Source organism: Cottoperca gobio, chromosome 9 (genome assembly GCF_900634415.1).
Source record: "Cottoperca gobio chromosome 9, fCotGob3.1, whole genome shotgun sequence".
Classification (NCBI taxonomy): domain Eukaryota; kingdom Metazoa; phylum Chordata; class Actinopteri; order Perciformes; family Bovichtidae; genus Cottoperca; species Cottoperca gobio.
This window is the reverse complement of record NC_041363.1, coordinates 20,293,463-20,321,054: the sequence shown is the minus strand read 5'-3', so window position 1 is coordinate 20,321,054 and position 27,592 is coordinate 20,293,463. Positions and strand designations below refer to the sequence as shown.

Genomic DNA, 27,592 nt, shown 5'->3' with positions numbered 1-27,592 from the left:
GGTGGGTGGCTGTCGCAACGGCTACACAAACCTTCCACCGACACCTTTACCTTATTCTGTGAAATTAAATCGAATCAAAAAAGAATCTCTTTGACCCTGATGCTGGTGCACACACAGTCTCTCACACACACAAATGTAATATTGTAATATTTACACACATGAAAACAGAGACTGCGTAAGCTCCATCTGCTCCAGCTGCTCCTGTCCGGTATGGTAAAAACAAAAGACAGAAACAATAGAAATGCCCTCCAATTGCAGAATTCAACACAAGAGGAGTGTCCATATGTTGCCAGTCCCCACACAAGGCCGACTGTAGGTTTACCTTTTGAAGGAATCCTCCATGTCAATGCTGGCAAATTACAAAGCAAGAGAGAGGCAGCAGGAGAAGGTTCAAACCATTAATTTCCCTGGAGAAAGTATGTACTCTGCTTGGAGGGCCAGAGTGACCTTTCACTGACAAGACTGGAGTAGAAGAGACAGGCACAGTGGACAAATGAGATATTAGAATACAGCAGCACGAGGGATGGAGGAGCATACAGACGGCCGGGGATGGTTATATAATCAGTTAGCATGTTGTTTGACTCATATGTATATGTCTTAACTTCAATATGCAGTAATAGTAGTTTTGTTGTGTGTTTTGACTATATGAATGCTATATTTATATTATAATATGTAGATTTGTTATTACATCAAATACCCATGCTGTGTTTTGGTCAATGTAGAAATATGAAACTCTAAATTAATATAAATCTAGCAGGCAAATTGCCTTTTGGGCTAGTCTTTCACTTAAAAACATCTGATTTAGAACAAAGAAATCTTTGTACAGTATCTCTCAACAAAAAAATCAAATAACAATCCAAAGCATTTGTTGTTGTTGTTTGCACCCTAGCACATATCATATGTCAATCACCCAGCCACTGAGGGCGCACAGACTGCTTTACAACTATGAAAAATACAGTTTAAAATAGCAGCAGATTGTGCATGTGCTTGCATTTCTTTTGTGGGTGCCACTGAAAACAAGGTTTTGTGAAAACTCACTTAAAAATGTGTCCAGCAGTACTGATGGTTTGTCAGTCAGCATGATGCAGATGAAGTTGAGTTGTTGTCAGCCCATGTCTTACTGAACATACAGTATCAGATATAAGCAAACTAATTGCATATATTTTTAAGCGCAGATATAGGAATTAAGCTTTTCTGAGGACAGGAATTTATTTTCCAAGTTCCACAGTCACATCTTTTTAAAAGGAGGAATCCGACTGAGATGACTGTCTAGTGCTCCCCAAGAAATCATGATTTTTTTTTCACAGTCCTGGTCAACTTTAGTTTCAAATCTACCAGCTCTCCAGTATGTTGAGGATTGAGCTTTTATTTATGTGGAAAAAGATCAAACAAGAAGAAAAAAGTACAGATTATGCAGAAGAGATACAACAGAACCCAAGGGGGATATAAAAACTCCTCACCTCAAAATAAACAAAGATACACAAGAAAAGAAAAAAACCCAGCATGATAAATAAAGACACAACCAAGTTTGATTGTAAGTCCCATAGCTCGAGTGAGAAAAATAATAAAAGTAAGGCAGTAGAACCATATAGCACAACTGTGTCTTGGACCATGAGGCAGTTCATGATTGTGTAGCATGTATCATTTAGATGGACAAAGGTCACCTCAAACCTGATACGAGTCTGTTGCAAGTTTCTTTCAGTTTTCTCATGCGGAGCTCTCCTGTGAAATTTATGTGTATTGTTTGCCTTGAGACCATACTTACCCGGCAGGGCTGAACCTGAGAAAAAAGTAATAAAGGTAAGAGGCATGGAGCCATTGTGAAAGTTATAACCAACCTGTGAGCGTACTGGCTCTGGTGTCTGGTCTCAAATCAACAGTAGCAGCGTCTAAGAAGCCTGATTTTATTTGGACATTTCTTGAGCTTAATCTTCAGGCAATTTTGTATACAGGCTCCTATGCTTGCACAGTAAAGGGACATTTTAGTTGTATACAAATCATCCAAGTCCAAGTCCATTTTGGCCATCAATCCTTCTTACTTTGGCATTAGTAAGAAGTTATCATCATTATTGTCAAAACTATGCAAATAAGACCCAAATTGTAATAATGCATACATTTTATTCAAAAGGCACCTTCACATATATCTACAGTTAAATTGGCTTGGTCCTCCAAGCAAAAATATCCCTTATTCCTTATTCCTCCAGCATACAAGTCTGACAAAACACTTTGCATCTGCGTCATTATGGCGATACTTGGGTGTTTGATACATGACATGCTTAAACGCGTGGTGGAAGCAAATGTATCTCGCACTTCACTTCACTGATGTACGTATATTTCTCACTTTTGAATTAGAATTTCAAGACATCAAATCACCGTTAAATGCTGATTGAGGTCTATGACAAAAACATAGCTTCTGTAATAACCTTACGCACTGACAGTTTACTGCCGTATACTACTTTCCTTTGAAGACATGACATCACAAAACTTAAGGAGGCTAATCAGACAAAGAACAAGCACAATATAGAACTTTCTTCAAGCGTACATTAGAGAGTGTGCATGGAGCAAGCTTTCAGCCAACCTGCAGTCCTGCATTAATTATAACTGTGAGGATGTGAGGATGTGAGGATCAGCGCAGTAATCTCATAATATACATCCCAAACCCACACAGAGAGAACGTCAACAGCAACCCCAGCAGTGACTAATGACTAACACCCACTTGCTTGGTCTAAATTACACAGCAGCCACTTCAGTTCAATGGATATGGTGCACTAATGTACATTGCTATGTTGTGTACTGGAGATATATGATGGGAATGGGCACTGGAAAAAATCTAAGAGGGTTCTTAGGCCGGAATGTCTGCGGTTATATAGCATATCAATTAATTGAAAATTGTTATAACCAGCGTGGGAAAATTATGTTTTTGGTCAAATAGGCACAGAAGCTGGCACCTCACATATACTGGCCTCTCATTTTATTACAATTACGTTGAGTTTGTTTGTCAAATGTTTTTTTGTTCAAAGCAATGCATTTTTCTCTACACGCAATCACAGGGTACAGGGTTCAGTGTGAAGCGCACTTCAGCCTGTGGACTGGATGGGCCAGGGATCAAACCACTGACCCCACTGAATAATACACACGTCTAACACACACTACTATCTGAGCTACAATCACTTTGGTACATAACACATAAATTATTTGTATTTGTATCTCCACCAGGCATAAGCCTGTAGGGAGATAATGTGTTTGAGTGTGTGTGTGTGTGTGTGTGTGTGTGTGTGTGTGTGTGTGTGTGTGTGTGTGTGTGTGTGTGTGTGTGTGTGTGTGCGTGTGTGTGTGTGTGCGTCCAAAGCTATTCTCGCATACTACTGGACACATCAGCCTAATATTTTTTGCGTCCATTTATGACGCTCAAGGATCTCTTGTGGTTGCGGTGACTGTTTTATACCGTCATTCACTGCTAACTCCTCGCTCCTCTTAACTGGCCGATCGGGCCGCAGGCAATCAACAACTGCTTTGGGCATTTCCGGCAATCGGCTAGCCTAAAAACAAGCCTTACCTAGTCGGTTGCAGGACACATTTTGGCCTTTGTTGTGGCTAAAAAACTGACATCCATACAAAAGTTTTGTCTCATTTAGAATCTGCAGATTGATATGTGATGGAAAAATCCCTGTTTTTACAGTAAGGGAGCCGGGTTGGAAAATTCAGGGGGATTGAACTCTTCTTTGGTTGGGATAAGAGAGGGAGACATACCTGACCTGCACTCTACTACACATATACAATACTTTTCAGATATTTCCCATTTGTAATTCATTAGTTCACATAATCTTCCAGGATGGCCTCTACACTGATTCCATCATGGGTAGTTACATATAATGAAGTTTGTTGTCTAATTCTTGCCATTAGACAAGTGAGTGCTTCGAATTTTATAATTTTGTCATTATCATAACCAAGGTGCATTTAGGTAAGGCTCTGAAACCCCTGACTGGTCGATGGAGCTGCACATTGGCCAGCAGATTAGTCTGTGTTTGTACAGGGCAGCTTCCATGTTTGAACATGTGCAAGTGAGTGTGATCATGATGTACCTGCAGAAGAGAGTCTGGCTTCCCTTAGACTCAACGTTTGTAAAACAACGTTCAAATAACCTCCTTTTTAAAAACCACTATGGGAACATTGAAAAAATGGATAGGTCTGTGGCTTTGACAAAACTGGAACTTTGCTCTGTAATCAAATTCTCCTAAAGATGTTCCTTAAATGTCGAGTAACAGTGTTCAGCTTATAAATTAAAAGGTTAAACATCCATCTCTTATTTCTTACATATCAGAGCCCTAAACAACATACGATGCACCAGAAAAGCAAACTTTAGTGAGTGCTTTTTCGTAATAGGAATTTATTGTAATATTTCATGAGCCATTGCATTTTTTTCCACAGTGGACTACAAATCCAAAGTGACATAAGATTAAGATAAGGGTATTGACCACTGGGCGGTCTATACGCCGGGAGGGGTAGCGGTCAAAGGCGAGAGAACCGACCTTCCTGCTCAGAACATGTCTCTGCCCTCGGGTTATGGGTGTTTGTGTTAATAATAGGTAAATGTTCAGAGAGGAGTGTTCAAGTGAGCAGGTTGAATTAGGGATCAGAGATCATTGCCAACACTACAAGTTCAATTTGGTTAAGCTTGAACCCATTCCAGATGAGCAACTTAAAGGGAAGCGGAAGAAATACTTTTTTACCTTTGCTCATCTTACTTGCTATTATTTTAAGGGAGTCACCTTATAATGATAGATCAGACATGTTAATCGTCTGCAGTTTGCCAAACACAAATTGCAAAATGGGCATTGACTAATCAATTAATTACAAGACAAAATGTTCCAGTTAAGGAGCACAAATCAAATCAAGTTGATTTTGCTGTGCAAATTAAATACACTCAAAGGAATGTTATTCACAATGAATTAAATTTTCTGTCACCCTGTGGACACACATTCAAGATGTTGCAGCCATACCTGTGAACAATCTCGGCATGTTTTAACATACTTTCGTCTTTGATGTAATGGAAATAGATCACAAAGCCTGTTTATTCTAGCCTTAACTGGAGGAAAATGTTCCTCCTCCGTGTTTTCAAAGGGGAAGTGAATTGCCATTTTGCATAGTATCACAGAGAAGAAATACATGAATATAAAGTAAACACGTTATTTTACATTACAAATATATGCAATTATGCAATCTGCTGTTGAAAAATATATTGTACCAAAACATGCCTCACACACAAAGTGTGAAAGTGACATGTTGTGAGCAATCACCATGCTATATAAGTGCAAACTGTTTTATGCAAGCAATCGTCACTGTCATTGCTCCATTCAGTTGCATGAATCATGCCTGATATAGCCTGTTATATTATCACAACATAATTGCATTCAACAACATAGCATGATGAATCAAAGTATTTTTCCGTATCGGCTGTAGTTGCCTCTCTCTTATTTAAAGAAGCACATCCAATCATGACATCACAGGCACATCACAACAAATTAGACGGGGCGGTTTCCATCTAATGATGTTTATCGCTTGATGTGTGGATGTAGGGACTTAATCACATTTCCTCCACTTGGTGTGAAACTAAGTATTTATCCTTGAGCCGGGCTAACACATTTGTGTTTGGTGATGCTGTAAGTGCATCAGCACTGAACGTTATCTTCAGAGGACGTTCAATTACATCCTGACAAGAAGGGAGGTTTTTCAAACTGTACACAAATGCTTTTCTCCTTTAAGCCAATTAAGAGCTTTTGACGAAATACACCTGTTTTATTATTCATCTTAAAGCGTGTCGGCCTTGTCATGTAGGACTGGTCTCACCCTGATCTAAGTGCTGTTAAACACAACACCACCGTGAATAGAGAAACGTGTCAGAAACACAGATACTGGCTCCGGGTGCTGTCGGTCTGTATCCACCAACCCCTGCCAAGGATTTAGTCATGTGAAGATGGCCTGCCGAGCTGACGGTAATTAAACTCCACATTTCCATTGATCTCCTTCATCTCTTCCTACATCCTCCCTGCCTCCTCCCTCAATCCCATTCTCATTTTAAGGAGGGGAACTCTGAATAAATAATGCAGGTTTCCAAGTGCGGGTGTGTTAATTGGCCTGTATTTATGAGCCCAGAGGGTTCCTGCTGACCTTTTTGCGGAGATAGCCAGTAGCCCGGGGCCTGACACCTGCCGAGAGACAAAGTGAGAGCTGTTAGCCATGGGATTGTGTGAAGGCAGCTACCCAGATCTTCTGCTTTAGAAGGGATAAAGTCCAGCCTTTGAGCTATTCATGCCATATCTAATACCACCTTACCAATGATCCTCCCATGATATCTATGATCATTTTAAGCCTAATAGGTGGTCATATTTATTTATATACCCATACACTTCTCCCACCCAATGCTCCCCCTTTAAACCAGTAAAACCCCAAGCCACAAGCTTGCCAACCATTAGTCTGCTTTGGATGCAGGAAGTGGTATCGTTCAGAGCTGGTCTACCTTGATTTTGTTTAAATTCTGCACATTTACTGATGTTCTTTTATGTCAAATCCTAAATCTTACTACTGGTGAATACTACAAAAGCCCAACAGAGTCACAAAGATGATAACAAATGGTCCATGGTGTGGTGTCTGGCGCAGCAGATGGCGGGTTCAAGAGTTAAATATGTGACTGCAGGACATGTGAAGGGTGTTACAGACTGATGTGAGCCATCAATCACTTGCACATTTCTTCAGATATGTTCTGGACATGCAGAGGTGGCAATAGACTTCTAGCTGACCCTTGATTATTTCAACCATTTGTCATTGTTTTCTGTAGTAAAGTGGCACAATCCATGAGTCTGTACATACATGCTCCCCTGGTGCCTGTTATGAGTAATATAATGGATTGCAATCCATTGTTCATTATTTTCTGCGCTGAGCACTAAGCTCATAAACGCTGTGTGTTCAGATGAGCAAGTTGGAGTCATTTCAATTAGAGTGGATCAAGTATAGGTTTTAATGTAAACAGTGGCAGACATGTGTATTGTTGGAAAGATGCTTATGCCCAGTGGGAAAGACATTAGCTTTGCCTGTTGTGAAATGCAAACTAGAGCCACCACCATTAGTAAGCTTCTACTTTAAACCAGAATTACATTTTGAATAAAAAACCTTAACATTTGTCGTGTTTCTTGGATATTTAAGGAGAGAATCCTCAGGCTAAACCCCCTATGATTTTCAATCAATTTCATAGGCATAGCTGGCAAAGTAAGCAGCGGCATCCTGCCAGGCTCAGGGTTACACAGTTTCCTCTTTCACTTCCTGCCCAGGGCTACTTTGAACCCTCTTGTACATTGGCAAAGTTCTTAAATCAAATGGATTGCCTAATCTGTAATTCATTTTGACAGAGTACCTGTGAAATAGATAAGGAAGATTTACGCATTTCTAGGAAACTGTATATTTATATGTTTCAGTTTCTAAGAGACTTTCATGGTTGTTTTTGGCAGGCAGAGGAGATTTTCTAAAGAAAATCAATAGTTGTGAAGCCATACTAGCAGATTACTGTCAATCTGAGAAACATAGCATGTTTTTGTGGTTAATCGTGGTCAGGGGGTCATTCTTTTAGTGACCTGGGACATGCTATCTTGATGCTCGTGTCGTATCACCTTTTGTAAACTAATCATTCTATACAAGATTGATTGTACATTTCACATAATCATAATACCTCCCAGGAAACCATATTAAGATTTAACAGCAGACCACCTTTAAATTCAAACACGGACATGCCATTAGACTGTATCAATCTGGGTCTATCGCTGCACGACACATTTATGCGACACATTATTGATGTTGTAGTATGATACCATCTTCATATCTGGGGAGTAAGAAGATCTCATTATATGATTTCACATTATAAACTCAGTTAACTGTGGACAGGGATTGCATTTGAATTTTAATATTGGACTCCTGTGGATTGAAAGATCATTAATTGATAAAGCTCTCTGAAATAACTTTGTGGCATATCATGTTACGTTTAATGAAAAGGAATGACTTTAGATACTAACTGTCTTGAGCAATACAACAAATCTGATTGTGCTGAGAAAAAGCACTGCATCACTGCACTCCTTGTGATGCTTTCCCCCGAAACGAGTACAATGAGAAAAAATAGACTAAGCTCATAATCCAATCTGATTCAGAAATACAATGAGATCTGCCTTCACTCCGTTTGTGAACAACGGAAGCCCCAAAATAGTCTGGAATTTGGCGGCAAATCCTATACTCCCTTAATAATTTGATAGGTTGAATTGAGGAAAACGTGTGTGTGCGTGTTTTAACCATCTCCTTTGGACGAACTGTAGTGTGTAGTGAGTGGGACATTTAAAAGAAAACTACCTACCGTGCCTTAATAGCCATACTTTTGGCATATCCCAATCAGTTTTTCAGGTTCTGAAATTTATAGTAAGGAAGCGATTTAAATCAGGAGAGGAAACAGTTGAAATGAGGTTGGCAGGGGAGATTACACTGAATAAAGTGAGGCAAATTACTTAATTCCATTTAGAGACGGTGTGTAATCGGCTTTATCTACCATGGAGATGGTATTAGACCCCTAAATAATCTGGAATGAGAAGGATTTAATAAATAAGGAACCCAGAGTGTAGTGCCTCAGCTGGTGCTTGTCACCTCAAATTGTAGACTTTTAATCTGACCTGCATCGACTTCAAGGGAGTGCAATATGGCTTCTTTATGTAAGACTCTATTATACGGAGTTGTTTCTTTGTTCAGCGCAAATCAGAACAAATTGTTCTGGGGTATTGCTGTTGCACAGTAACACAAAGCAGACTAAGTGTTTGATATTAAAGGTGGTTGAGGAGTTTCTTTTTAGAATTCAATGACCACACACTCCTGAATATCTCAATTCTTTACGCTCCTTTTGACAGCTAGCGATGGCATCTCCCTCTTCTGCTCTCTCCTGCTCGGTGTGTTTCATGTTTCTCTGCCTCCTTTAGTGATAATGGTACGTGTATTAAATGTAGTTTATATGCAGGGTTGGAGGCGAGTTTTAGAGTGATAGATGAGCGGCTCCGCACCATGGTTAGTCAGCGGTTAACAACTGTAGCTGTTAGCAAGCCCCCTGTAGCCGGTGCGGGCCCACCAGTGGTATCTCCTGTTAGCTGTCCCCCGGCGGGGCCCGAGCAGCCGGGAGACTGGGTGACTGTCCGAAAGAAGTGTTATCAGAAGCCCACGGTTCACCACCAACCGCTTGCTGTTTCTGACAGGTTCTCCCCACTCAGTGACACACCAGCTGAGAAGCCAACTCTGGTTATCGGTAGCTCAATTTTGAGATACGTTCATTTTGAGACACCAGCGACGACAGTCACGTGCATTCTGGGGGGCCAGAGCGGGCGACATAGAAGCACATTTGAAACTGCTGGCTAAGGCTAAACGTAAATACAGTAAGATTGTTATTCACGTCGGCGGTAATGACACGTGATTGCGTCAATCGGAGCGTACTAAAGTTAATGTGAAGTCAGTGTATACATTTGCAAAAACAATGTCGGACTCCGTAGTTTTCTCTGGTCCTCTGCCAAATCTTTCGAATGATAACATGTTTAGCCGCATGTCATCGTTCCGTCGCCGGCTCTCATGGTGGTGTCCAGATAATGATGTGGGCTTCGTAGACAATTGGCGGACCTTCTACCATCTACAATACCTGGTCTGATTAGGAGTGACGGCATCCATCCTATTTTGGATGGAGCAGATCTCATTTCCAATAATATTACAAAGTTTATTAGTGGACCTAATCCATGACAACCCAGAGTTGAGACCAGGAGACAGAGTTGCAGTCTTACACACTTCTCTGTGCTTCTTTCCAGGCAGTCACCAACTCAAATCCCCATAGTGACTGTGTCTGCCCCACGACCACTGAAACTAATAAAATCTATGGTTAACAGAAGAGGAGTTATACATGAAAACCTAATAAAAATAAACACCACCGCTGCAAAAAAGTGCAACTAAATCGAAAAATGAAATGTGGGCTCTTAAACATCAGATATTTATCAACGAAAGCTGGATTGGTAAATGATTTAATATCAGATAATAAGATTGATTTATTTTGTCTCACTGAAACCTGCCTGATACATGAAGAATATGTCAGTCTAAATGAATCCACTCCACCTGGTCATATTAATACTCACATTCCTCGAGGTACTGGCCGAGGAGGTGGAGTTGCGGCCATATTTGACTCAAACCTCTTGATCAATCCTAAACCTAAACTAAACTATAACTCTTTTGAAATCCTTGTTCTTATGCTCTCAAACCCAACATGGAAAACAATAAAGCCAATTTTATTTGTTACTGTGTACCGCCCTCCTGGTCCGTATTCTGAATTTCTATCTGAATTCTCAGAATTTATATCAAGTTTAGTCCTTAAAACAGATAAAGTAATTATTGTAGGTGACTTTAATATTCATGTGGAGGTTGATAGTGACAGCCTTAATAATGCATTTATCTCAATATTAGATTCAATTGGGTTCAGTCAGAATGTACATGAACCAACTCATTGTTTAAACCACACTCTGGACCTTGTTCTTGGGATATGGTGTTGAAATTGAAAGTTTATCAGTGTGTCCACATAATCCTCTTTTATCAGACCATTTTTTAATAACTTTTGAAGTCCTGTTACTGGACTACAAGCCAGTAGGTAAAATATCCTACGTTCGATGTCTATCTGATAGTGCTGTGATTTAAGGAAGTGATTCCATCAGCACTTAATTCAATACCAGGACTCAATATCAATATAACGGAGGACTCCAATGCTAACTTTAGTCCCTCCCAAATTAATCATCTTGTTGATAGCGCTGCAGCCTCACTGCGAATAACACTTGACTCTGTCGCTCCGCTAAAGAAGAAGATCATAAAACAGAAAAAGAAAGCTCCATGGCTTAATTTACAAATCCGCAAACTAAAACAAAAGCCGAGAAATCTTGAAAGTAAATGGCGTTCCACTAAATTGGAAGAATCTCGTTTAGTCTGGTTAGATCAACTTAAAACCTATAAGAAGGCTCTCCATAATGCCAGAGCGGCTTATTACTCTTCCTTAATAGAAGAAAATAAGAACAACCCCATGTTTCTTTTCAGCACTGTAGCCAGGCTGACAGAGAGCCACAGCTCTACAGAGCCTTCTATTCCTATATCTCTCAGTAGTGACGACTTCATGAGCTTCTTTAACGATAAAATTATAATTATTAGAGACAATATTAATCTCCTCCTGCCCTCAATTGGTAATGACTTAACTTCAACCTCCGGAATTTCAAAAACATCTGTAACTCCTGAAATATATCTAGACTGTTTTACTCCAATCAACCTTAACCAACTAACTTCAGCAATCTCATCTTCTAAGAAGTAGGTCACCAACAGGCGGACCACGGTCCGAGTCCGGACCCAGACGCCGACCTATACGGACCCAGATCTATAATCAATAAATTATTAACGGATTTTCAAATTTGACGGGGCACTTCTATTTTAACCGGCGCAGCTTTTCTCGTTTTTACGGCACTGGTTTAGCGATCATGACAGTTAGACTTCAGTGCTGCTTTCGTCATGACATTCTACTACAGAGACTGGAACATTGTGTTGGCATAAAAGGAACCGCACTAAGCTGGTTCAAGTCCTATTTATCTGAGAGATCTCAATTTGTATGTGTTAACGATAAATCCTCCATGACAGCCAAAGTCAGTCTTGGAGTTCCGCAGGGTTCTGTACTTGGACCGATTCTATTCACCTTATATATGCTTCCTTTGGGCAATATTATAAGGAACCACTCTATAAACTTTCATTGTTGTGCGGATGATACCCAATTATATCTATCAATTAAACCAGGCGATTGGCTAAACTTGGATGTCTAGCAACTTTTTGATGTTAAACACAAACAAAACTGAATATACTGAAATACTATACTTGGCCCTAAACGCCTCCGTAATGCATTTTCTAATGACATAGATGCTCTGGATGGCATTAATTTGGCCTCCAAAACCACCGTAAGGAATCTTGGCGTTATCTTTGATCAGAATCTGTCTTTTAACTCTAACATAAAACAAATCTTAAGGACTGCCTTCTACGTAACATTACAAAAATTAGACACATCCTGTCTCAAAATGATGCAGAAAATCTAGTCCATGCATTTGTTACTTCAAGGCTTGCTTACTGCAACTCATTGTTATCAGATTGTCCCAAAAAGTCGCTTAAGACTCTTCAGTTGTTCCAAAATGCAGCGGCATGTGTATTGACAAGAACAAGGAAACAGGATCATATTACTGCTGTATTAGCTGCTCTGCACTGGCTCCTGGTAAAATACAGAATAGAATTCAAAATCCTTCTCCTGACTTACAAAGCAATTAATGGTCAGGCTCCAGCATATACATCTTAAAGATATCATAGTACATTATAAACCAACTAGAGCATTGCGCTCCCAGACTGCAGGGTTACTTGTAGTTCCTAGAGTATCTAAGAGTACAATGGGAGCCAGAGCCTTCAGTTATCAAGCTCCTCTCCAGTGGAACCAGCTTCCAGTTTGTGTTCGGGAGGCAGACACCCTCTCCATATTTAAGAGCAGGCTAAAGACTTTCCTTTTTGATAAAGCTTATAGTTAGGGCTGGCTCAGGTTTGCCTTGGATCAGCCCCTAGTTATGCTGCTATAGGCTTAGACTGCCGGGGGACACCTCCCTGCTCTCCTCCTTCTCTTCCTCTCGCCTCCCCTCCCTCTCTCTTCTTCTTCCTCTCTATCTGTATGCATTTATGTAAATGTATGTTACTAACACAGCATCCGGGGCATCATCCTCTGAGTTTCTGTGTCTTTCATGTGGCAGGTTTCCACTGATAAAGTTTACGTCTGGATCATGAATCGTGGCTGCTCCTGCTGCCCTGGTCCTGCTGGACACCAGGAAGCCTTTTTGACATTTTCCTGGATTCATCCAAACTTTCTCTTTTTTCAACACAACATAATTTCTGTCAAATGTTGTATTTGTACTATGTTGTTTATCCTGTACACACGACATCTATTGCACGTCTGTCCGTCCTGGGAGAGGGATCCCTCCTCAGTTGCTCTCCCTGAGGTTTCTTCCATTTTTCCCCCTTTAATTATGGGGTTTCTTTTAGGGAGTTTTTCCTTGTGTGATGCGAGGGTCTAAGGACAGAGGGTGTCGTATCCTGTACAGTCTGTAAAGCACACTGAGACAAATGTATAATTTGTGATATTGGGCTATATAAATACATTTGATTTGATTTGATTTAATGGTTCCCACCAGACAATAAATCCCATTCAATTTGGTGATCCTAACTTTTCAACTGGTGTGACCATCAGGTCAACATTTTATGTTTTGGTTAATGACCATAATCTGCAAAACTACAATAATAACATTCCTATCAACCTTCGCCGTGTTTAGCGCTAATAAGGAAATGTTAGTGGCAATCTCGATGGCTGAAAAATGAAACAATTGCAGTCCCTCAAATTTAGATTGGATATTCTTTAATGTCCCCAAGGGGCAATTTTTGTTTAACGAACAGCACAACCAATACACATCATTTAATAAATAAACAAGATACTACATACATACGATATACTGTACAGAAGATGTCGTCATAATATAATTGCATTGAGCTATAAAAGCACCAAAAGTCCATCAGTCTTTTGTCAAAGTGCATGTGCAATAGCAACTAAACCTATAGCTTTAAAAACCCAACAGCCGAGGGAACACGTGATTTTGATTTTTCTCTGATTTTCCCTGGGGAAAGAGGACCTCCTCCGTAATGGTAGGAGTCAAAGCTCTGCATGAAGATGGTGTTGATGGTCCGCCAAGATGGCCTTTGCTCTCTGAGTGGCTCTTAATAAATAAACATGGCAAAGCTAATGAAAGTTATTGCCAATGGTCTTTGTCAAAGTTTAACAATATTTCCCAGCCTATTTTTGTTGACCATGATGAATGAGAAATCATTGTAAAGGTTAAACTTGACTCAATAAAAGATGAATTAAGCTTGAGGCTGGCTACAATATAAAGTCAATCCCCCTCAAGACCCCCATAAACTCATCTGTTGTTTTATGGACCGGTCTGACAGAAAAGAGGACTCTGGCTAGAAAAAAGGAGGAGGCGTGTGCTTTATGGTGAATAACGCACAAATTGAAGGAGCTCACAGAATTGCATTTCACTGGAGTTGTAGCTTTCAAGGTACGTGCCCCTTTTGGTGGATAGAAAACTGAAGACCCTATAGATGTCAATGTTCTTGTAAAGCATTTCTACATGTCTAATGATTATTTTGTTTGAACCTAAACCTTAACGTTTGCGTTACCTTATTAAAATTAAAGTTGCAACTTCAGTCTTCTCCTGTCCTTAGGTCAACGACCAAACACTATGGTTGGATTTTTGCTTATTCGGACATCTTTACATATTTGATTAAATCTTTAGGCTAAGTTTTTTCTGTAAATAACCAACCTGCTAATAGCCAACAGTTTGATGTAGGCCGGCATTAGCTCGTAACTTAGCTTTTGCTATGCTAACAGTAACTGACCCCGCCAAGCCTCGCTACTCTCTAGCTCCACACCTCTTTTCCAAATTGGAAAAAAGCAAGATGGTGACAGCCTAAATGACAAACTTGAGGCTTCAAACGGAAGTCCACAATGTTGGGTGACATCACGGTGACTATCTTCACTTATACACATATACAGTCTATGGTTAGCATGTTAACTCGATAAACTAATATGGTGAATACATCATAGTTCAAGTATACTTCATTTATCACTTTCAAGTGTGAACAAACTTTTAATGGCCCCGTGGCCTTCCATAGTTTGTTTAAAAAAAGAACCTTCATATTTCCAGCCCTAAGGCAAGGTAAGAATAGCAAAATTAGCAGTATGTTATTCCAACTGTCTAACACTTTTGCATGACATGTAAAGAATACTGCAGCCTCAGGGAGCTGCAAGACCATAACCCTTTTTTGATCTAATAAAAATGTTAAAAAGTGAACTTGTCAACAGGTTTTCACAAGTTCCTAAGAACTTTTTGAACTTACAATTAATTTTAGGAACTCAAATATCCCTCTTTAACTTACCCACTATCAGCCACCCAGAGACTGCGAATATCTGCCAACACTGTACTATTCTCAAACGATTTTCAAATTGATATTTACTTAGACCTACATTTTCTTTTTTCTGTTTGACTTGATGGATTTTATTGTTTGAAATAAAGGGTTTGTTTTAGATGTGAAATAAGATCTGATTAAATGTTCCTGGATCAAAAGGCACCAGTTTATTATAAGTCATCAGATACAATCACATACTTCTCAATCAGCTGCAAAATATTTCCCTAAAATCACGTTGTCATGTTTAACTATTTTGTTTGGTGAAGTAACAGTGGTGGTTTAAATTCTCTAGGAAAATTCAGATGTATTTAATGTGAATATTGTGAGTGTACACAGCTGTGAAAGGCAGCAGGGAGAAGTCATGGCTGACATCTGCTATCTGTGCCCCTATCACCCAGCAGACAAGACAAAATCAAATCCACATGAGACAGGTGCACAAAGCCCGTGCTCATCCAAGCATCACTCTTTCTTTCTGTCTCTCTATCTTTCTTTTCTCTTTTTTTCCCTCTCTTGCTCTCACTTGAACAAGAAGAAAAAACCAAGGTCAGGCCACCGATCATGTGAAGTTGCAGGAGAATAAATTTCCACATACTTGTCCTTTCCGACCCAATGGCAGACTCAAGGAATGTAGCCCTTGTCAAGTCAGGTAATATATGACTAGTGAAGACGTATGACATGTTTGCATGGGAACCTCTGTTACTATCTACCTTCCCTTTCATATCTCCCTCCTCTCTCCTCACACACACAGCACTCAAATGTATATAGGAAGTGATGGGAGGGTGGGAGGTTGATTCATGAGTCAAAAACCACAAGTCCACATTGTCAATGTTTGAGCAGAGGAGAATCTAATTAAAAAGGCAAATGGAAAGAGAAGACAGAGTGAGTGAGTGAGGGAGAAAGTGAGTAAATCAGCATAATTACAGCTTAATGCAAGCAACTCCACATTGTCTTTATTCCAATGAGTTAATGAGGTTACAGACTGGAAAAAAACAATTCCATCACTGCTATTGTCTTCTGCAGGCCACCAAGGAAAATGAGCTGTCACCCGATCTTAATGGCGACAGGGTTTTCACCCAGGCCGGAATTAATATCTGACTCCCAGGCCTAATGAGCAGGAGCTGGAAGAGCAGAGTGAACCCTTTGTCCCACAAGTTTAGTGAGGAAGGGAGAGGAAATGCAAGAAAATAAATATAAGAAGTGGATGGCACAGAGAGTAATGGCACTTGTGAGGGAATACATCGCTGTGATTGGATTCTTCTCCTCAAGGGCAATTTCAATTCAAAGAGGCCTTATCAGCGTGACGATTGGAAAATTAACAATGTTCTCAAAGTGTTTCACTACAAACTGCAAAACTATATACAAAGATAATTTGATAGTAATAGTTATAAAGTTGGTTACAGCTAATTTCACCGTTCTATATACTCTCCTTAACAGGTGTTACATGCATCAGTTATCACTAAGCTCTATTTACTATCCTTAAACCAGGTGTTATATGCATCAGTTATCAATAAGTTTTAAATACTATCCTTAAACCAGATGTTATATGCATCAGTTATCAATAAGTTTTAAATACTATCCTTAAACCAAGTGTTATATGCATCAGTTATCAATAAGTTTTAAATACTATCCTTGAAGCTGGTGTTATATGCATTAGTTATCACTAAGGACACTCTGTTCATGTCCTTGGATGTTCTTTCTCTGGGAATTTGGGGATTAACTTTGAGGGTGTTTACATTCTTCGTTTTAACACTTTCTATAAAGTAGGATAATTTACATGCTGATTTCAGCAATCAAGATTCAGTGTATTGAAATGTGACTACTTGTTAGGTTAACTACAATAAAGTGTTGCTCCTTCAGAATTGTATTGCTGACAATAGTGCAGAGAGGGCTTTAAAACAAAATGTCTTCATGTGAGGATGCCATTTTTTATATTAATGCAGTTCTTGCTCTATTTGCATGACTGGTTATCCATTCTTGCAAACAAATATATGCACACATAATCAGTTCACACTGTACATTGGTTTGATATGTTTATATTTTAAGCTGCGGAGACTCCAGGCCCTCAGCTCAAAGAACATACATAACATTGCTATATTAGCTTGATACTTTCTTATTTTCTATGATAATTCTTTATAAACATAACTGATGACATGTTATTGAACATGATTAAATACAATGGATTTCATATGGACAGCATCGGTGATGACAGTGTTTACGCAGCACTAATTCCAGATTCATCTATAAGGATTTCTGTTATTGTAAAATTGTTATATCTGTTATAAAGATGTCTAACATGAAATTAGACCCAAGAATTAGGTGCCATTGCTTTGTAAGATAACATACAGCCTGTCAATCATGTCTTGGTTAACAAAAGGAATATGTATATTTGTCCATGCATCGGCCATATGACACATGAACTATTTCATGATCTGCTGTAATAGTAATTATTTATTGTAATTTTCGTATTTTGTTTTCACCTTGTGAGTATGTTTGGTCATCATAAGTTTGACAAAGGGCATGCCTCCCCGCGCTTTACGCCCCTACTTTACACCTCTGGCCCGTTTTGGCATCACAAGTCTTTACAGGTGTGTAGTTGAAATTTAAAATGAAGGCCAAGTTTGAAGACTCTTTAAGCCCCTGGTCCGATGATGCATTTCCTTTAATACACCAGTTTTGTTTGGGTTTGTTTAATGTTTCCTAAAGCAACAATTTGCCAATTTCTTTACTCAGAGTGCAGAGTTACGGTACCAATGAAAATAACTCTAGTGTAAAAAAATAACAGCATTGCTCTGAACTAGTTTTACTCAACATATTTCACAAACACATACTGTGAAGCTCAGCAGGGATTCCCTACCCCAGGAGGATTTACATTTTCTCTCCTTTTCTTTACACAGATTTTTGATTTGATTTTCCCTTTCCATTTTATTAAATTTAAGTTTTTCCTCGACACCCCATGCTGCGGGTCTGGAGGATAAGTTGTAGAAAGAGTGATATTGCCTCAAGTGATACATTTACTATTCCAGCTCAGTTATAGCCTAGCAATGGCCAAAAACAGCAGATAATGTGTTTTGAAGGAAAACACCTGCATCTCTTGTACCGTTCTATGGAAGAAGTGAACGCTCAGTCAAGAAGAACAATGAATATGCCACAACCGTGCTGGTTGTGAGTGTATGATGGATTGATGACCTTTGATGTACACGTAATATTGAACCGCCAACCTTTTCATTCCATAATCTACACGGAGGTAAAGCCTTCAGTTTTAGCTTTCATTCATGTACTGTAATTAACACTGGTCCTACTGTAGCTCCCATGACAGTGGGACACAGCTAACTTTCCCATTACCAAAAGAAATCATTTCTGTCCCCCCCGTTCTCCTTTTGATCCGTCAGACTTGTGATGAAAAGAATAGTAGAGACTGAGTCTACTGAACCGCTGCCTTTGAGACTCGACAGCTTGACTCATTTCATTACTGTCATGAATTAAAGATACCCAATCTCCTTTTTTCCCGTTCGCATGGCAATGATCCACCCTTAGTTAATTTACAGTCGCTCGTTGTGCAAGGCCTCCAGCCTCAAAGCTTTCATGACAATTTACCTGTGTCCTTTTCACTTACTGGCGCATATCATTGTGATGTACTATAATGGAATGAGGTGAGGACTCAAGAATTAGTGGACATGTTGTATAATGAGCCGGGGTACGTATAGTCATCAGTTACAGTACACCGTTCACTTCCTGGCACAAGGAGACGTCTTAACCAGCGAGTCAAATAAGTGTTTGGGAATATTCTTAGGAAGTGTTTTACTCTGGGAATGTATTGCTGGGGACACTTTTTGGGATCATGTCAACAATGTGATTTAATTAAGATCCTTTTTTCCACTTAACTTGAGTTCTTGTCTGTTTAATCAAGTTTCTGTTTAAAATTAAGAGTTACTTTCCATAAACAAAATAAATAAATTTAACAGCAACATGTACTCCAGAATGTATGTTTTATAGAATATAATTATGTTACACAGAGCTAATATACGAATGTTGGTTTAGGATATGCAGCAGGGTTGGAAATTACGGCTCGATCTTATGGCTCCGAGAGTCGGCTCATCATTCTTTTTTTTTTTTGTTGTGAAGAAGTAAATCAGGTGTAATATTCCGTGCTGGGCAGCAATTGATTTGTTCTGTCTGCTTGTCTCTCTGCTCTACAATCTACTGATAAATATAGGGAATAAGTAGGTAACTGCCAGTGATATTTAGGCACAGCAATAAAAGGAACGGCCGTCAAGTACGAATTGGTTCCCTTAGTTTGTACCAAACAGCCATTCAAAAGAATCGTTTATAAACGTAAAGCATTTGATGTGTATATTCCGTCTGTTTCCCCACAGCTTTGTTAGTAGTGGTGATAACCGCATTATTATAATAAAATATTATAAAATCCAGTACAAGATATGGCACTTTGCCTGTTATAGTACACTTCCGGGCATACAAACACACAGCATACAAATGCATGACAGGATTATGCACACACATGTGTTTGCCCACACAGATGCGTTCAGATAAAGTAGGAGAGACAGAGACGACCGTGAAAGGTGACAGCATTTCCTATTCTCGCGGGGTGACCTCGTTCTCAGCAGGTCACTGCGGCGGCTTTGGACTGTGTCTCTTCTGGCCATCTGGCCCTGCCAGTCTCCACTGTGAGCAAATACCAGGCGAGTGGCTCACTGACATATTCTGATAGTGTGGTTCAATATTGGTAGTTGTAAGCTTGGGATTAGCCTGCAGCATGTACACCCATTTCACTCAACTACACCACCCACCTGGCTGCTGTTTCCATTCACCTGCTCCCTATGGTAATCCGTTTGCTTCTTTCTGTCTCAGTCTACATGTAAAGTATAATTAACACAAGCATCTGATCCTGTGCTAGTGAGCTTCCTAATATAAACAACCCAGTATTTTCTGTGTATGTCACAATTCTGAAAGATGCAATTCCAAGTGAAAGAGTGAGTGAGCAATTTGGAAAGTTTCCCATATTTCATTATGGCATGATACCAGGGAGATGGAAATATTCCAGATTCCCTTATATGGAATGTAATACATATAAACAACTTTTTCTCTGCTGTGAATTCAATAGTTCCTCTACCCGAGCTTACAAACACATACACAGTATGATTCCTTGCTGTCTCGTAGGGCGAACAGGGAATCATCTTCCACAGATGAGGCTTCTCTGTCGCTGGTGCTGAAGATCTATTTTTATGTTTGCCGGTAGGGGGCGTGTGGTACCTAAAGATAATAGCACTGCTACTGTGAATCCAATCCTCCTGGGTTTCTGCAAACCAAGCATAGCTGCCGATTAGAACGACAGAGAACGGGTCTGTGGTCCAATCAGCATTGCCAGAGTGTTTCTGCTGCTCAATAGTCTGATCACTTTGTAAAATCAATCTTTGTCATATACAATGCGTGGAAACTGAATGTTTAATGTGGGATTCTCTGCAAGGACCTGCTATGCTTCCAGGCACTTCGACTCCATATCAAGGAGAAAATGCAGAGATAAACATTTCAGCATGAGATAATAAAATTTAGAAATGCTCATTTATTAATTAAACAATTTCTAAATATGAGCAATAAATTAAAATGGGAAAAATATATTGAATAAAAGAAATCTGTTTCTCTACTATATTTTTACGATTTACTTATTTATTATTATCTTTACTGTTTACTTTTTTATTAAATCTGGCTTTTCTTTATTTCCTCGTTACACTTTTTTCTGCTGCAAATGTACTAGCTGTGGAACTATTGAAGGATTATTATATTTTATTTGAAAGGGAACGTCTAATCTAAGAATACACATTAAAAAACAAACATCAGGAGAGTTTTTCAACAGTCTCAGGTAAGATGATTTATTTGCCGATTTAATACAACTCCGCCTACAACATCAGAGCAGTCAAATTGTCCAATTCGCAGAAGAAAGTGCAGGTCCCACCAGCAGACCAGGCTGTTCTTCTGTCTTTTGGGTGGTGTTTTCGTATGCATGTGAGTGCCTGGACGTGTCCGATCCAAATAGATTCGCCTCACGTCACCTTCCTACCCACCCACGCACCAACACCACCCTCTGCACATAAAACAGTCATTATGGAGCAGCCCTGCGCTGCAAGAAATGTCCTTCTGAACAACTCATTAAATCTCAGATTCCCTCAATCTTTAAAGTCCATCAGTTATTTAAAACTACTTATTGTTCCAATACCTTTTTGGTTGTGTGCGGGATCTATACATAACTGTAGGCTAGTGTAACACAGCAAGTTATTCAAATACAATATAAAGTCTATTTCGCTTTGCCTTCATTGATAAGACAATTCCACTTTGAGATTGAAGAGGAATATCTTTTGCAGCGTTATACATACCCGTGAAACATTCATCTCTGAATTATCTCTCCCTCTTTCTCCCTCATCCGCCAAACGCACCTCGCCGCCCCGCCCTCTATTTCCACCTCCCCGTGGTGATAAACGCACACTGACGCTCAGCAGTGCGGCCGACATCCGTGCGCAACCACCACACTTTTTCTCCGTGTACTTGGGAAATATACAGCGGGGGCAAGTGGATATGTGCTGCGATTTCAAAACATGGATCCAATACTGATTTTTCGCCTCTGTCGTTGATTCTCCACTTCTGCGTTAACACTTTGAGCTCTTCTCCGGAGCTGTTGGCGCGTCCTATATTTTGGGGAGGTGTCGACTGGTGTGTCGAGTCTACTGATCCCACATTTGGATGTTTATTGCTGACTATTTTTTTAATTCCCCGTCCAAATGACTGAGCTCGGGTGCAGCCAGAAACGTGGCTCCCCACTCGGGAACACCTAAGGCTAAAGTTTGAAGGGTGCAGGGGTGCTCTAGGTTGTCCGTCTCCCACCGTGCACTGGGTTTGCAATTACTCATAAATTGCAATAAACAGCGGATATCCTATCTCTCTCCGCACACGCTGGGATTCATTCGATTTGGATTTATACAGCATCTGGATTTCACCCCCATCTAAATCATGAAGACCGTTATTATTGATGGTGAGTACGCATTATTAGACAATAGGACATCTTTGTAAAGTTTTCACTTAAAGCAGACAGGAGGATCCTACTTAGTTACTGCGCAATAATACAATCCACATCGGGCAGTGTCACTGCTCTGTGGAGAAAAAACTAAGATAAATCAGATGTCCTAATTGGAGTTTACTCTGCTGGCTCCTCCGGGGTTTGGTTAAACTGGTACATGACTGATAATCTGGGCAGAAACACCTCTATTCTGCACAGTAACACATTATTATCTTACTTTTTGTGCGAAGTAAAAAAGCAGCATCAATATTAGTTATGGATAGTGCGACTGTAAACGACCTTGACTCAGTGGCTCTTAATTGAGTCATAATTCAGAGGAGATTTTGTGCATGTTTCTTTATTTCTCTTTTTGCGTGCGTTTATCAGTGCGCGAGCGCGCGCGCGTGAGAGGCCGTGTGGTGTTGTGTGCTGGTCAATATGCTCTGCATGATATCGCAACTTAACTCGGGCATCAGATCAGCCAGTCTGGACGCTGTGGGCTGAGCTTTTTGATCAAGTCTGCAGATGGTCCGCTTGGCGGCCCTATAATGCCGCTTTAACTCTCCAGCTCCTTGGCTTATAATTGCTGTTTTTGAGGCATCGTCCCACTCAGGGTGCCGACAAAAAACAAAAACATTCGGCCTTGTAGCCTTCACTGACTGGAGTCATTCTAATGAGGACAGAGATGCTCCTCCATTCCCGCCGGAAATGGCTAAGAATTTCATTTTCTTGGCAGGAGCATGCCGTGGGCTGTGTGTGTGTGTGTGTGTGTGTTTGCGGATTAGGTCGAGGGAGGAGGGGCAGGGAGGAGGAAGCACCTGGCATGTCAGTGCGTGTGTTCCTGCACGCCTGATCGTACCCGTGCCTGTGTTGTGTAAATATGTTTAATGCAGTGCAGAGATAATAACACTGGCATGGCGTGTGTAATGTTTGATATGCAGCACCACGATGAGATAAGTGCATGTATGCAACATCCAATTTGTTCCATCAAGAGCTTGTGGAAAACCCCTCATCTCCACCCTGCCCCACCCCTGCACACACGCACTCAGAGTGCTTATGCAACATGCTGTACACTCTTCCTCACGTTGTTCATTACTTGGCTAAAACTGCAGGATTAGGGTAAGAAAGCCGCAGATTATGGTGGGCCTACGGAGTAACTTTGCCTTTCACAACTAGCAAAATCAAAGAGGCACGTCTACTTGTGCATTCTCTTTGATATGTCACAGGGTGATACAAATTCAAATGCACATTCCTTCATTGGCACAGAATCGCTCTGGGTCCTTCAGACCCTTCAGGCAGGTTTTCATCACCCAACTGCTGGTGTGATTTAGCACCAGGCTTTTGACACACACCTGTGTCTGATTTTTTCTTTCCCCGTCTGCAATTTTAATTGGTAACCATCTCTCTTCTGATTTAGCTGAGAAAATATGCCCTGTCATGTCTTGTGTTTAAAATGTCAGAGTGAAGAGTGACTTTAATTTACACTCTTTTTTACCCAGTCAGCATATGATCAAATGACTCTGAGAAAAGCTCTGGGTTTCCATTGCTACCTGTCTACTGCCAAGAGAAGCCAATAAAGTCCAAATGAATGGATAAAACCATTAAGGTGGAACTGAAAGCTTTCTCTTCAAGAGTTTTAAACCGCTACACAATGACAGATTTTTTTCTTCCATTAGTTAACTTTTGTTGTTGTTTTGGCGGTGCCTTGCCAACAACTCTGCCCTATTTTAAAAAAATAGGCCACAAGATGCAGCATCTGTGGTGGCGAGATAATTGTTTAGAACGCATAAAGAGAAAGATGGCATGCAAAAAAAAAAAGTAGAAGAATGACAATGGCTGATTTGCATAGCAGCATTAGGTGGGATCAAACATTATACCATAAACTAACAATGAGACGCGGCATCTTGAAAGTGAATGTGAAATTGATCCATCTTTGTGTTGGGTGTGTATATGAGCACAGGGGGAGTGCTGGGAGGGATAATGTGTGTGTGGGTGTTGCATTATATGAGTGTATGGGGAGGTGTGAGGCAGGGAAGAGAAAGAAAGACAACAAGAAAAGAAAAGCGGATGCTTAAGAAATTGTGAAGTGTGAAGGCTGTGGGACTTATCATGTCTGCCGCTTGTGTGCCACCATTTGTTTTCCAGTTAAATTGTCTTTCCTCACATGTCAGTATGTCACTTGCAAGGCTGAATTAGTAGCACTGCATTTTTCTGTAGCATTCCCGCCATCAATGTGGAATGTGTTACTTTTTTTTCTTCTTCTCTTAATTGGGCCAGCAAGACCAATAAAAGCACAACTCCTCTCTTTTCAATGCGACATATGCAGGAATTTTAACTCCCTGCAGGACAAAATGACGATAATATGTAGCTGGAAAGGTTGTTGATCAATAGAACTGACGCAATTACTCTGCCAGGTGCTGAGATTTCTGGCTTTCATTTCTATCTTTATCAGCCTTAACTTCAAGACCCTCCAAGTCTCCCCGGTCTCATTTATTCACTAATTTACCAAGTCTTTAACAATTGAGAAGGGTGCTATGAGCAAGACCTTTCAGATATGAAGACTAATACGCCTTATTACCTGATCCTGAGACCTGAGCAGCTCCAAGAAGAGGAGATAATAAGTTCTGCTCATGTTGATGCAATTCCTTATGGTCACCAATAGAGGTCGATAAAGGTCACAGAGTGGTATTTTGTGATGAAGTTTTGGGGGTCAATAGGAGTCAACACAACCATTTGGGTTGGCTGCAACCCAGAACCAAATCACACTTTGTGGGGTAAACAGAGGGTTTGGGTTGGACATGCAGTTGTGTCCTGCCACTAAACACACCAGCAATGTGTTCTGGGTTGTGACTAGATTTAGTAGACAATGAGAGTAAATACAGACGGTAGTTTAAGGATCCACTGCAGACATTCAGCCATTGTTCCACTTGTCTTTGTCTTACCTGCACAACACTGCATTATTTTTCATTCCATCACAAGCATGTCTTTGTTTCTCTCACAAGTCAATAACATTGTTTAGCGCCTTGAGATTGCTTTTAGCTTTGAAGGCTCATCCAGTGATGTAAATTGTTCGACAATGGTAACTAAAATTTGAGTTTAAATCCCTCTCAAAATATCCAACATGTAATTGTTTTCTTCATGTAATGTGTTGTTGTTGAAATACAATATGATTTAATTATATTTGCTATTGTTAGAAGTGTTATGTCATACATGGCAGCTTTTGTGATGATGTACAGCATCATATAACAATATAACCAGAATATCAATTTATTAGTGTCCAATGACCCATTTTATGGACATTTTTATTACAATTGGGATTGGAACATGACAACTGGATTAAACATGGCAATATTATTAGTGTTGTTATTGTATTATTGTTTCAAATGTTTTTAGTGTTGATTTCAAATGTAATCAGGACTGTGTTTGCATCATCAGTCACTTTGTGCAATACAATGTTATTTATAAATATATTATCGATTCCTTTATAAATACAAATAAATAATGAAATGTAGATGTCAATATGCTATGCTACATATAGCCTTGGTGATATTAATGCCTAATGTTACAGTGACAGACCGCAGCGGGCTATCTGAGAGTGGATCTGCTATGTCCACTGCATCCTGATGAGCACACTCCTTCAGGGGCTTCTTTTAATTGGCCGCGCCCTTCAAGTAGCACTGCATTTGTTTATACTTACATGCACACACACACACACACACACACACACACACACACACACACACACACACACACACACACACACACACACACACACACACATAAAATACACACAGATTCCCACTGATACACACACATTCAAGCATGCTGGCCTTAGATATCCTTGGAACCATCCGCTCTAGGTTATCCCAGCCTCCCATCCCTTCACTGCTGATCAGCAAGACAGAGGAACTAAGTGGATAAATGAGTAACATTCTATTTGTTTACACAGAGGAAGCGGAGGGGCGAAATAATACAGAAAGCAGTAGAAATGGAATACACTATTCTCCCAGATTACCAGTCCTTAATCCTCTCTGTGGGTTATTCTACTGTCAGAATAATTGGAGGGACAATGAGCAGAGAATTTTAGATAAAATAAAAAAATAAGTGTTCTTGTCATGAGGAGGGTGTGGGGTGTGAGGGAGGACCAGATGAATTAGCGTTATGCAACTTTAGGGCGGAGCTTTTATGGGGGGATTTATTAATGTCTTTTTGCAAAATATACTGTATCATAATCCTTTAAAGGTGCCTATGCATGACAGAGTAGATCAACCCCCCTCCCATGGGCCTAAGCTCACACTTAAATAAAAGACGAGTGAAATTTGCACACAATATGCAGTTGCATCATGCGTTCACACCAGAGTCGTGACACATGGCGACCGGCTTAGCCAGTGAGCAACACGAAAGTCCCCCCCCCCCCCCCCCAGTGCAAATATGCTCCTGTTGATTCCTTTAACACGGCAATAACATTATACGGCTGCAGCTCCTCGCGTTCACAAACAGAGCTGGTTAATTTGTCGAACACGTTGCCCATCTCACTCCACTGCACGGTGTCATCTTTCAATCTGGGGTTTCACAGTTGTTCTCGCTGCGTCCTTGGAACTCACCGTGCCCACTTTTCTGTCCGTGTATCCATGAAAGTTGTATGGTTGTTCTAATCCTATTGCAGATGTGAACGTGTGCACCGTGCTGCCCTGCACGTTTGGTAACGCTGATTATACCACAATGGGGAGGCTGACTGATGGCCTAGTAAATTGTTAATTAGACAGAGCAGAAGCCGCTCTTAAATTAGACACATGAATGGAGCCGTTGTCAGCCTTATAAGTCAGCCCTGCGCTGCTCCTCTTCTTCCAGGGCTGCAGTGCCACTCAGATAGATAAAGTGGCTGATCCGAGATGTGAGCACAAGTACATTGATCACAGTGTTAGGAGATGGGTTAGGACAAATGATAAACCAACACACATAGTTAGAAAGATAGATTAAATAGAACTACACAATCAAAAACAATGCAAAAATATCAGAAACAGGTGTTTCTGTCAAAGCCTGACAGATACGGCAGGAGATGGAAACATCTGTTCCCGTAGATCTATAGCAGAGAGCTTGATGATGGCAAAGAGGCAGGTCCATCAATACTTGGCTTCAGTAAACACGGAGGACATTTTGATATAATTAGCTACATTTTGCTGACATGCGATCTGATCTGAAGTCTGCAGTTAGTATCGGCTGCTTCACTTTTAACAGCAGGACTGTCAAATGTTTAACTAAATATTTTAGAGGAAGGACATCCTGAGGAAGAACCTTAGATTTATATTTTTACCCCCATGGACGGATAAATATTCTCTGGTATTTTTAGCCGTGTTGATTTCATTAGCATCAGTGACGTGAAATGGACTCCCTACCAATCCT

General features: G+C 40.3%; 1 protein-coding gene across 1 annotated transcript in view; it reads left to right on the top strand.

Moving 5' to 3' along the window:
• Positions 1-21,646: 21,646 nt before the first annotated feature.
• Positions 21,647-27,592, top strand: part of rtn4r (reticulon 4 receptor) — a 42,378-nt gene continuing 36,432 nt past the window's right edge. Inside the window, exon 1 of the mRNA XM_029440785.1 lies at positions 21,647-22,165. Coding sequence (XP_029296645.1) covers positions 22,144-22,165 — 22 coding nt within the window. The 5' untranslated portion in view covers positions 21,647-22,143. The remainder of the gene's footprint in view (positions 22,166-27,592) is intronic.